The sequence below is a fragment of the Solanum verrucosum genome, unplaced genomic scaffold, assembly GCF_900185275.1.
Source record: "Solanum verrucosum unplaced genomic scaffold, falcon-dt-bn FXZP01000032.1, whole genome shotgun sequence".
Lineage (NCBI taxonomy): Eukaryota > Viridiplantae > Streptophyta > Magnoliopsida > Solanales > Solanaceae > Solanum > Solanum verrucosum.
The window spans coordinates 4,153,555-4,166,711 of record NW_026020569.1 but is presented as its reverse complement, the minus strand read 5'-3'; the positions used below and the strand labels follow the sequence as shown (position 1 = coordinate 4,166,711).

The window sequence follows — 13,157 nt, the reverse complement described above, 5'->3', positions numbered from 1 at the left end:
GGTAGTCACCTGTAGTCCCTTTACTTAGGATCATGGGTATTCGCCTCTAGTCCAACATTCATGTGCCATGGGCACTTGCCTCTTATCTTTTACATCATAGGAACGTGGGTAGTTGCCTCTTGTTCAATTTCAAGGAATAAGGGTAGTTGCCTCTTATTCTATTCTAAGGAATATGGGTAATCGCCCCTCATCCTACTTTAGGGAATTTGGGTAATCGCCCCCTTATCCTTCTCATATGGAGATCAAGGGTAATCACCTTTTTGCCTCATCAATTTTATAGCCTTCTTAACTTAGATTCATTTTAGGTGAACAATCCTTTCAACCTAGAATCATTCAATGTGAGAAAGCCTTTCACATTCATACATACATAGAAGAAATCATGTGGGAAATTCCCTTCCACAATCAATCACATCAACAATTCACAATTAATGCATAAGCTTCACTCTCAAAGCCCTTCATATCATAAATCATCATATATGCTTCAATATCAAGCAATTCTAATCATAAATCATCATATATGCTTCAATCTCAAAGCAATTCTTATGTATCTTATCAATCCTATAAGAATACATCTAAACCCATAATTTCTCCTTTTATGGCATAAAACCCATCTACATCAACTTCTGCTTAGAATCATGGGTTAGGCATGGGTACATGAAAATTCATCATAAAAGCATGTAATCCTCTCAATGCATGCATAAACAATCCTAATTCCATCAATTGAATCAACATTCACAAAGACCCATTACTTAGAAGAAAACCCTAACTCAAATTGGGGAATTTCTACTTTTTAATTGGGAGAACTTAGGGGCTCCATGGATGAAAAGCTATCATACCTTGCTATCAAAGCCCACAAATGCTTAAGGAATGGAGACTTGACCTTGACCTTAGCTTCAACCCTTTCTTCTTCTTCAAGTTCTAGAGAGAGAAATATTTTGGAGAGGAAGAACCCAATTCTTTTGGTGATTTTAAGAGAATGACTTGAATAAGTGAGTTTTGGGGTTAAAATCACTTATACAGGGGTCCTAGGCATGGGTAAAAACGACATGGCTTTGATTTAATTAAATATGGAGAAGACCCATATGCCCGTTAACTAAAAGCTTTCGACCCACCTTCACGAGGCTCTTCACGAGCCGTGGTCCTAAACTAGTGGCTTGGGTTGCCACCCTTAAACTCATCTTCCCCACACGCCCACCTCCACGAGCCGTCAAGGCCTTCACGAGCCATCAAGTGGCTCGTGGGAGAAGGCTACCTAAGCATGCTTATTGCCTTGCCTTTCACGAACATCACCACGACCTGTGGTCCCTTCCACGAGCCGTCATGGTGGTCGTGGGAGGTGAGGCTTCCTTGGCTAGCTACTGTGAGCCACCACGACTCGTGGTGCCCTTCACGGCCTGTATGGGTCCTCGTGAAGGGTGCTCAGGCTCAAATCTTTGTCTAGTGACTTGACACTTAGCCCCTAGCTTAGACTACTAGATTCTGAGGTCTTATATAAAAAGACGTACGGTGTTTCACAACTTAGATATGAGAAAGCAGTCCAGAAAGATGCATGGTGCCACGCAACTCAGTTATGAGAAAGCAGTCTAAAAAGATGCACGGTGCTACACAAATCAGATATGAGAAAGTAGTCATCGAAAAAATGCATGGTGCTACGCAAATTCAATATGAGAAAGTAGTCACCAGAATGGTGAATGGTGCTACACAAATGAGATATGAGAAAAGAGTCACTAGAATGATGCACAGTGCTACAGAAATCAGATATAGGAATGTAGTCACCAGAAAGATGCACGGTGCTACGCAAATTCGATTTGAGAAAGTAGTCATCGGAAGGATGCACGACTCTCTACACAAACACTAATAAATATGGGGTTGACACCAAACAGTCTAGAAAGTCACCGAAAATTGTCACACAGTGACCTGTCCGACTGAGTTTTCTTCTCCTGAATGTAGGGTTCATGCATATATCTTTGGCCATTGGTCAGACAGGCGATATATATGGGTCATAGCCGTCCCTCGGAGTGGAAGTTCTTTGATTCTCTACCAGGATCGTAGAAGCTCTGATACCTTGTGAGAGAAATATTGGAGAAGAAAATTATTGAATTGTGTATCTTCGTTATTACATTGAAATCCTATTTATGGACACCATAATACAATCTTTTTTCAAGTAGGATTCTATATACTAATCTTTTTCCAAGTAGGATTCTATATACCATTCTTGTTCCTATTTCTATTCTAACAATACCAAATGTGATTGTCTTCCAATTTAGCTGATGATGCCTTTTCACCTCCTTAGTCATCCGCAGAAAAATTCCTCCATAACCTATGTGATTTTTCTGCCACAACAATTGGTTGATGACCAATGTAATAATAACCAATTATGCAATAGTAGAGGATGAGGCAGACTTGAAACGTATGGAGGAAAGTTATTTCAAAAGAGTTAAAATTTCTTAGAATCAATGCATACGTAGCTGAAGATAGAACACAATAGAAACAAAGAAATAGTGTCCAAGGTTAAGTGTGAGATCTGATGAATCCCTTATTCGCCGTAGAAGGCAAATGATATAGTTTTTAGGATGAAATGTACCTTCGCCTTCTTTTTTTTTGTGGATGAAATAAGGTGTTTTTATTGTTGGCTTCATGAAGATTCATAGTTACAAAAACAAGTAAATGTTGGCTCCCATACATTGTTACAGAACTCAGCCCAGGAAGCTAACAAAATAACAAAAGGTATATGGGTTAAACTGGAGTAAGTGAACTGATGAAATCTAGGAGGGAGACAACATCATTTACAAGGGAATGAGTGTTCTAACTAAAAAGATACAAAAGGCCTTTAGCTTCCAAAGAGTAGCTTGGAGTTGATATGGCATCAAAACATTTGTGATTCCTTTCTTGCCAAAGGCACCAAAATATACTTGCTGGGATCTTCTAGATTTTCCTGTTGGCTTTGTCACCTTTCCACTCACTCCAACCTTCTACTGCCTCCCTGACGTCTCTATGTACATAAATAGAGGTCAATGAATATAGAGGGTTCATATGTCCGATCCCAACTTATTTGGGATAGCGGTATAGTTCATTGACAAGTGGCACAAGCATGGTACACATATATTAGGTAGATGCACTAGACCTCTTGATCTACTTTCCCTCGTTGTATTTGTGTGATCATGCAATATCCTCCCTCTTACCCTCAATAATCTTGCATCACCCTTTCTTTCTTTTTCCGAGAAAAGTGATGGATCACTACAGAGAGGAGTGGCATCGATTGTCGGAGAGAAATATTAGTGTCAATAATTGAGAGAGGAGCGGTATCGGCTTTTAGATAGGAACAATGTTGGTAGCCTAAGTGTTGGGGTGTTCATGGTTTGGTTTTCATCGAAACTAAACCCAAACCAACTATTTTTTGGTTTTTTACTGGTTTGGTCTTTTTTGATTATTTTCTTTTCAGTGCACATGTTATACAAATTCAACCCATTCAATCTATTAAGTCATGAATAAACTTTTCCATGAATCAAGCTAGTTTTGTGATCTACTAAAATATTCTAATGTGAGAAATTCTCTTTGTAATATATGATAATTGTTCCCCTCCATTAATATATCTTACAGTTATATAATTTTAAGCCTAACCAAATGTTGATATTTAAAAAGGATAAACAAATGACTCTTGAAATCTTCAATATGGATGCAAAACTCAATATGAAACCTAAATATGATATGTTTCACCTACTTTTAAGAATAGTTGGTAAAACAATATCTCAAAGTCTGAAAAAAATACATGACCTTAATAAAACTTGTCTTGTGAAATTGAAAACAGCACATGCTAAGAAAGTGGCATACACGTTAGAATCAAGCATTTAAATAAGCATAAATCTATCCTCTATAATAGTCATTAAATATTATGTTATAAGCAAGGATCACTAATATGTCTAAGAAAAAATTTAAAGTTAGTTTGATTTGGTTTTTAATTGAACACCCCTACTAGAGAGAGAGAGAGAGAGATGCCGGATTATGGAAGCGGGAGTTGTGCTGGCAGTGGGAAAAAGTAGTAGTTCCAGATGCTCAATAGAAAAAAGAATCATCCGACTTGCAGCAGTGCAAGGCTGCCGGCTAGTAGGTTAGCTTTATTTGAGTCTCTACAAAGATCCAGTGCTCTGATACCATGTAAAGAAATAAAAGACTGAACACCAGAAATGTATAAAACTTGATTTTGACATTACTGAACATGAGTTTCTTGAATCTTATGTACTTAATCTAGTACATTAAGATAAAGTAGTTATTCTCTACTTGCAATATGTAAGCAGTTATTATCTACTCATACAAAGGTATCTAAATATATTTGTACATTTAATTAGAGTATCCTAGAATGTCATATAAAATATTCTACAATATTCAATTATTAGGATACTATTTTGAAACATAATGACTTTGGTGACATTATAATACAAAACTACGTTATTTTTTGTTGATTTTCAACAAAACTTACGGGTCAAATTCTCTAATGGAACAGCCCCTTCTTTCTTTGTTACAATGGCAATACAAAAAGATATTGTTACTCTTATCAACTTTTCAAGGGATATAAAATGAATGGAGTGAGTACTATGTAATTTTTGTTTACTCTGCTCCAACACTGCTAGAAGAAAGTTTCACCGAATGGGTCTGGGAAATTATCCCCACAGCATATGTCTAGCCTGCTTCCAAACTTCCTCTTTTGAAAACTCCCTGTTCCATGTCCTCATTCCATGGCTCCTATTTGGTTAAAATTGATTCCCTACATCCTTTTTTCGCGACATACTTTTTCTACAGTTGTTTGTATAATACCATGAATTGCCCTCTTCTCTTCGTACTCTTCCTCTGACAGTCCTCGTGACCCATTTCTTCTGCAAAGTTTTTCTTTCTATGTGTGTGGTGAAAGCATTAAAAAAGACTACCATTATCAACCACATACCTCTTTTTTCCCCTTGTTTTTGGGTGGCATTTGTTGTACCTTGTCCATGAGCATTCCTGTTGATGTTGTAGTGATATCTTAATATGTTATTTTCAGATTATTTCTTGCAACGGGCATCTCAGAACCCTTATGTTCAGCAGCTTGTGCCAGTGCTTTGCTCAAGTTATGTGAAGATGCCGCTACCCCTATGTATGAACATTCAAGTTTGGAGATCTTACTTTGGATTGGAGAGGTTTGTCCTATAAACTGTATGGTGTATCAAAATATTTTTACTTGAAGGTCCTTGGTCTTTGTTCAAGTAATTTTGTATTGCAGTAATTTTCAGGTAAAAATAGTTTTTAGTTATTAAGACATTGGTTTGAAATGAATTTCCAATAATATTGACTAAATGTCATGCACTTGTACATGTTCATAGTTTATTGAAATTTAATGAAAATTAAAATTGGAAAGAAAAAAGCATATGATAGTTGATTTAGAGAGTGAGAGGAGTTGAAAGTATAGCTATCCATTTCAATATTATGACCTTATCGACTTTTTCTTTGTCTTGATAGTTGGGGTGATTGGAGGGGTATTTTAGGACAAAAAATTTGATAAACATAATTGTTTACCTTTTAATAATTCGTATAGATATTTCTCATTTCTTGGATCTGTAAGTTTGGTTTATCATTTATTGGAGTGATAATTAAAGTGCAATTGCTATTGTTTCTCTTGTTCCTTGTGTTTGACATATTTTTTTAGAGTTTGGATGAAAGGCATTTGCCTCTAGAGGATGAAGAAAAAGTAGTCAGCGCGATTACCTTGATACTTGGTTCCCTTCCTAACAAGGAGCTGAAGAATAATTTGTTGGCTAGGTTGGTCTCACCTTGCTACGAAGCTATTGGCAAACTAGTAAGTTCATCTTCTTCTTTTCTTGTATCTCTTTCATGTCATGAACTTATAACAGTATATAACTATACGGTGGTTCTATAAAGAGTGTTGTATCTCTCTTTTTCCCCGTACTATTTTGAAGTTCTTTCAACATTTCGTATTAAATAATCTTGTTTGAGTTGTGTCACCTAGTCTCCTTCTATGTAGCTCGGATTCTTCAAAAATATCAATGTGTGTGTGTCAGATACTTCAAATAGTGTATTTTTAAAGTATTCAACTCAGGTGAGGCAACATTATTGGAGATTCCAAGTAACATAGGTCTCCTTGTCGCAATACTGCCTAAAGTTATGTCTTATTTTTGTGAGTGCTATGTATGGACCAATTATCAACTTTAATATTTTTATAAAATGAAATTCATATTTTTATAAAGTACAACAAAAACAAGATACCTAGTGTAATCCCACAAGTAGGGCTGGGGAAGGTAGTGTGTATGCCGAACCTTACCCCTATCTTGGGAGGAAGAGAGGTTGTTTTCGATAGACCCTCGTTTCAAGAAAATAACAGGAGTGAAGAAACCAAGGAAAAATACTAAACACGACAAGACAAAGCAAGCTTAAAAGGAGCAGTAACTATAACAAAATAATACGATAATCGAAGTATAAAGAACAATAAATAGTAACAAAAATCAAAGAAACAAGAAACTACCACCACTGTGTAGAACTTGCCTTTAAGTTTTGGTGACCCCTTCTTGTCACACAAGACTCCGGATTCGAGCCTCTATTTTTCATCCACCATGCACCAATACAGTGTGTGACATCATTGTCAGTCTTCTGATTACTTAGTATTATGACCTATGATACTTAAAACTTCCTTTTTTCTGGATGACCTGGGTATTAAGCCTCACTTTCACGCCAACCTCATGAGTTACGTCACTGAACTTGCATTCCAAGCAATTTGTCTTGGTCGTGCTCAACTTGAACCCTTTAGTGGGTGTTTGGACATGAAAACAAATATTTCATTTTATTTTAATTTTTTTAAGTTAGAGTTGGAGTTGTGGTTGGCCATACTTTTGCAAAGAATATTTAAAATTTGAATGTACTTTTTCTAAATATGGTTTATACTCCTGATTTCTAAGAACTAACAAAATCACCTAACTTGTCTCAAAATAGGTACAAACATAATGTCATAATTTAGATCTCATATAAAATCTACTACATACTATTACAATTTTTTTTTACTTAATTTGAAGTTTTTGAAGTTAGAGAAACGGTTATAATTTTTGCAAATAATATTTGGTTGTTTGAATGTACTTTACCTCAACATATGAAATATAATTTAAAAGGGGTAATTTTATAAAAATAAAATCAGTTCTGGTAAAATTGGAAAAAGAAAAATATAGTTAAAGTGAAAACAAAGTTCTTGGTGTTTTCCAAATTCCAAATACAACTTCAATTTGGAATTTTCATGGCCAAATGCGGATTTTCATATAAAGTAAAAAAAAAAATCCGAAAGAAAGTTAAAAATCCTCATGGCCAAACAGGTTAGACTCTTGTGTTTGTCTCCACACATCCAACTTAGCATATTTTTATTAAGGGAAAGAGAAATAATCCCTGCATAAACAAAAAGCACACAAGATCTTAGAATAACAGAAAAAAACATGATTCTACCTGAAAAAGCACTCAAACTTTTATGTTACTTGTATTTCATAGGTGCTTCCAACATTTGTGCAAAATAACATGAATGTGATCCGCTTGTACCAAATTGTTTTGTATTGGTTCAGAATCTTTCTTTTCGAGTAGTCCACATTTGTACCTTTGGTGTTATGCCTCATGCTCTTTGCTTTGTTCTCTACTTCAGTATTTCTATACCCTTTTCCTTTGAATTTTCACCCCATCAGCATTCACTGGCAAACGCATTGTCGCTTAAAGTGCAAAATGAAGCGAAGCGACATGCTGTCGGTTTATTCCTTGAAGCAATGCTATGGTGAAAAAGTGAGCGCTTCTGGGACTGAAGTGAGAAGCGCGACATTTGTAAAAGCGAGAAAAAGCTCGCTTAAGCGAGGTCAGCTTTAACTAGGTTTTTTTAAAAAAAAACTGTAAAGATACTTAGAGACTTCTTTCCAAACATTTCCCTCTTTTGTGCAACTGCTGCGACTTTCTTTCAACGACTTGCAAGGTAAGTTTTTCATCTCTTCTTTTTCTCTTCTTCTTTTATCTGCTGCAGGCCTACTGCTAGGGTTTTCTTTTTCAACTTACTGTTTTTCAATGCTACTGTAAGTCGCGTTCTGCAATACTCTGTTTTGTTGAAGAATAAGAATTTGCTCCCCTTGTGATTTGGTAATGCATTTGTTTAATTTGTTACTCCCTCTGTCCCAATTTGTATGACTTACTCTCCTTTTAGTCAGTCCCAAAAAGAATTAAACATATTATATTTAGTAACAATTTAACTTCAAAATGCCCATTTTACCCTTAGTGAAATGATTTATAGCCACACAAAAATCTATGACTTATCTTAGACCATAAGTTTCAAAAGTTTTTCTTTCTTAAACTCCATACCAAGTCAAACTAACTGACATAAATTGCGACGGAGAGAGTATGACTTAGGAGGATTATTGACTATCTATTTCTAGTATCTATTATTTACTTTTTAATTTAAGAATTGAAAGACCTGCTTAATATATTATTTCTATTGAGTTCTTGGTTATTTATCTATGCATATTTAATATTTTCCTATTTTTATACTAAACAACACTTTATTTGAAAAAAGTGTGTGCTTCGTTTTATGCTTTTCGCTTCGGTGAAGCGAGCCCTCATCACTTTTTTCCATGTCTTGCTTTCCAAAACACTGTTGAGAAGAAGAAAGAGAAGATCTAGGGCATGGGATGTTGCTCCATAAGCATCATGCAGATTCTTTGGAAGGACTAAAACATGAGAGTGTTTGAAGGGGTTGATAGTGATATTGTGAAATTGCAAAGCAATCTTATGTTTCTAGTTTTTTTTTCTTTTTGGTTTACCCATGAGACCCCAATGTGTATAGATGATTGAGTTTCTTTCGTAGAGAACCATATTTTGGTTTCATTAACCTTTCCTAAAAGGCCTGAACATATATATATATATATATATAAAGGAGAAACATAGACAATGGAGACCTCTCTATGATCTCCATTGGCATTTATCTTTTTTTCTCCTTTTTTTGGGTCTTTTCAGGTTTGTCCATTTTTATAAAATCATTCACCTTAACCAAAAAAATTGGATCAGTTTGAAAGCACATGATGCAGAGTACTATAAATTGTTTATTAACTGTCCTCTAAGCTCTTACCTTAACTGAGAATGAATTTCTCTGTTTCAGATTGATGAAAATCAAGACCACTCTTTAAGGCATAATCCTGCTTCTTATTCTCAGTTGACTAATGCTGCAAGAAGAGGTTTACATAGGTTTGAACCTATTGCTACGTTATTATTTTTTGCATCTGCATTAGTTCAGATATTTTTCTTATCAAGGTTTGCATGCCATAGCCACGGAGAGAAATTGAAATGTAACATTCACAAAGATCATGTTCTATGTTATTCTGCTCTCTAGTTTGCAGTTCAAGGCTATCATTGGCACAGAAGCATACCAATTTTGAAATGTTCTGCCATCTTTCGACCAATACACCATCTGAACATTTCCTGGTAGCATCCTATTTTTAAAAGAAGTGTGATAAAATTTTACCTTCTTTTTCTTCCCAAAAGTGTGAAACCTGGTATGAGACATTTCATACAAAATTGAGTCCTTACAGAGCATTTACTTGAGAAGTGAACCAATCCCCTCCACATGACTGATGCAAAATTCGATTATTAGTCTTTTAGAATTTTATCTGCAGTATGTGTATGATCACGTGTATTAATCGCTGCTATACTTTCTATCATTTTGTTCTCTATGTCAGTCTTAATTACCACGAAGAGTCTAAAACAAGGTATTGGACGTAGATTCTGCAAAAACACTAGTTCTATGAAGGTTGGGAAGAATCTAAACTTTTTTTCCCCATTCTGTAAAAGACTTCTATGAATTACTTGCTGGTCTTTGCTTTCCATCCGTATACCTTTCTATGTAGTAAAGCCTTGGCCAATTGGTCAGGTTGGGAACTTTATTCAGCCATCTGTCAACAGAGTCTTCTGCTGGTTCGGATGTGGATGATCCTCTTGTAGCGCTGCTAGGAGTATTCTGGCAAATGTTAGAAAAACTTTTTCAGTCGGAGCACATTGGAAATGCTATTCTATCTATGGCAGCATGCAGAGCTCTTTCCCAAGCAATTCAGTCATCGGGTACTTCTTTTCTGATTTATTTTTAAAAAAATCTCTAAAACCAGCATTCAACTTATTTGATGAAGGTGAAATTTTCCCCAAGATCGACAGGCTTACCAATTACAACTTTTCCTTTTCCATATTTATACAAGTAAATTTTGTCACCTTGTGGACATGCATTAGAAATTGGTACCTAAAATTGTCACCTAGTAGGCCTAATTCGATAATTAACTTAAGTATATCTCAGATATAATACTATAAGCAACTGACTATCCAAATATTTGTTATCCAACAGATGTCGTGAAATGACATGTCAAAGCCAATTGGCAATTATCAATTCAATAGTAACCCAATTCAACGTCTGTAAAATGTAAGAAGAGGGGCAAGCCACATCAACAAAGTGTATTAGTCAAAAAGGCTTACTTAAGCTCATCGATGTGTACTCCTAAGCTGTGAAAGAGAGGGCGGACCAGGAATAGCGAATGATTACTCAGTCCAAGGTGGACAAGCAATATGCAAGTTCGAAATACAAAAGTACATAGTTCCACATATAAACTAATATATTTTTGACTGTGGTACTTTCAGTACACATTGCATATAACATATCAACTGGGGGTTCATTAAATGTATTTCAACTAGTCGTTGGTCTCCTAATCCCTTGTAGCTAGGGAGCCCTATATGCTACCAACCCCAACTTCTGGAATGGCTGGATAGGGTAAGCTCCACCATATGCAGGGGCGTATGTAGGATTTCTCATAAGCAGTGTCGACATATAAGGTGTAAGTTTTGGTACCGAAATTGTACAATTTAATTCATCCATAGAGATACAAATTTATAATATAGAAAAATAAACTAGCTATCAATCAGATTCCTTAATTCTAGGAGAGTTGAGAATAAAGGGATGATTCTTATATCCTAACTTATTTAATAATATAGCAGACATGATTTTGTTAGATCAATTTAAATCCTACAAAATCATATCTAATCACACTTAGATATTTACAAATCAACACGCCCCCTCAAGTTGGCTTGTAAATATCTTTCATGCCTAACTTTTTTTTTTTTTTTTTTTTTTGATAACCGAGAAATCCGTCTGTGACCCGCCTTTTGGACCAATCACAGCCTTCTAAACTCGGTGGATAATGGGCCCGCCCCTCTACCCTTCTCCACTTAAATACCGGGCTTCGCTTTGCATGGTGTGGGGCTTGAACCTACGACCTAAGCCACAAATCCTCCACCTTTTGCCACTTGAGCTAGGCCTTGGGGGCTCTTTCATGCCTAACTTGCTTACGAGAATTTCAAGCTTTGGTTTAAACAAGCCTTTTGTAAAAATATCTGCAATTTGTTGATTTGTTGGGACGAAATGCATGCACATGTTTCCTTCTTCAATCTTCTCTTTTATGAGTGCCTATCCACTACAACATGTTTTGTTATGTCATGTTGAACTGGATTGTGATTAATACTTAATGGCGGCTTTGTTGTCACAGTACAACGCATTAGTAACACAAACAGTTATTTTAGTTTTCCATGATCTTCTTAAGCCAAATCATTTCACAGATCGCATGGGTCATAGATCGATATTTAGCTTCAGCACTGCTACGGGCTACAACATTCTGCTTTTTACTCCTCGAAGTCACAAGATTTCCCTAGATAAAAGTACAGTATCTTGATGTAGACCTCCTATCAATAGTAGAACCTACCCAATCTGCATCTGTAAAGCTTTCAATGCCTCTATCTTGACCTTTTCTGAAAAACAATCATTTCCCCGGTGAACTTTTCATATATCTTAGAATCTTGTTCACCTCTTCTTCGTGCTCTTCCTTCGGAGAGTGCATAAAAACAAATAAATGAACAATTCACTATAATGACATCATAATATACAAAAGGACTTTATCTAGGACCTGTGCTGGTAGGAGGTGGCAAGTATCCCGTGGAATTAGTCAAGGTGCGCATGGACTTCTTGCAGTGTATGAGCCACAAAAATAACTAATACAACTACTGAGGCGCAAAGCCTTGTATTGCTCAGAACTTTTAAAAAGATACACACAAGTAGCTCTAAGAATCGATCCCATGATATCTCCAAAATAAAATTAACGCTTAACCATGAGAGCTGAGACTTCCATTGTAACAAGGGGTGTCATTTATTCCTTTTATCTAATTTTTTTAATCTTGCTTGTTAATCATATATACATATGTATAGCAAAACTATCCGATGAAGCAGTGACGGATGACATCACATAAGCTAAGGTGGTTCCGCCCCTAACCTATGAGCATCTAATTTGCCTGTGTATTAGTTCAAGTATGTAGGTAGCCTCACTGTTTTGCGAGTACAAGCAATCCATTGCCTTTGTTTATACATATAAAGTATTAAAATTATCTAATAGAATGATATGGCAACACCTATATACAAGGACTATACCAAAAAGTAGAAAACCTTATTAAAACATATGGTTCTTTTGATATAAGGTAATAAAATTTTGTTATTGGAGGGCATGGAGTCACCCATTTACAAGGACTATACCAAAAAGTAGAAAACCTTACAAAAACATATGGTTCTTTTTTTTTGACAAAGGTAACTTGTAAAAAACATATGGTTCTCTACAAACAACAATTCTATATTGTAAAAACCTCATGGGTACACCAAAAGGAAATAAGGTATAAGAAATTACTTCTCAAGTTTATTAAATCCTTCTCTTCTCTATCAAAAGCTTTCCATTTTTCTCTCTCCATGTGATTCACTTAAGTGCTAGTAGAGTAACATTTCATGCTCTACGTCTTCTCTTCCTTCATCTAAAGATTATACATTTTTTCTCTTTAACCGCATCTAGCATCACCCACTAAAGACCAAACCATGACAATATTTGCAACCGCAAGCGAGATGCTCTTCGGCAATGTAAAAGGAGGTGATTCATGTCTTCTTGCAAGCTTCTTACACATCAAGCACCAACCGCCACATGTAATCTTCCTGTTCCTCAAATTCTTATTCTTAGTTGTCGGAGAAGTGGTCGGGACGTAACCCGTACAGCACGTATTCTAGTCAAGTGAAAGCCCACCTTTCTCGGTACCCT

General features: G+C 35.9%; 1 protein-coding gene across 3 annotated transcripts in view; it reads left to right on the top strand.

The window, feature by feature from the left end:
* Positions 1-13,157, top strand: part of LOC125810643 (transportin MOS14) — a 75,564-nt gene that overhangs the window by 50,268 nt on the left and 12,139 nt on the right. For all 3 annotated transcript variants that reach the window (XR_007441881.1, XM_049490110.1, XM_049490111.1), the window contains 4 exons: positions 5,036-5,171; positions 5,678-5,827; positions 9,155-9,240; positions 9,923-10,110. Coding sequence is in view for 2 of the 3 variants with exons in the window: in XM_049490110.1 (XP_049346067.1) it covers positions 5,036-5,171; positions 5,678-5,827; positions 9,155-9,240; positions 9,923-10,110 (560 nt within the window). In the remaining variant the exon portion in view is untranslated. The remainder of the gene's footprint in view (positions 1-5,035; positions 5,172-5,677; positions 5,828-9,154; positions 9,241-9,922; positions 10,111-13,157) is intronic.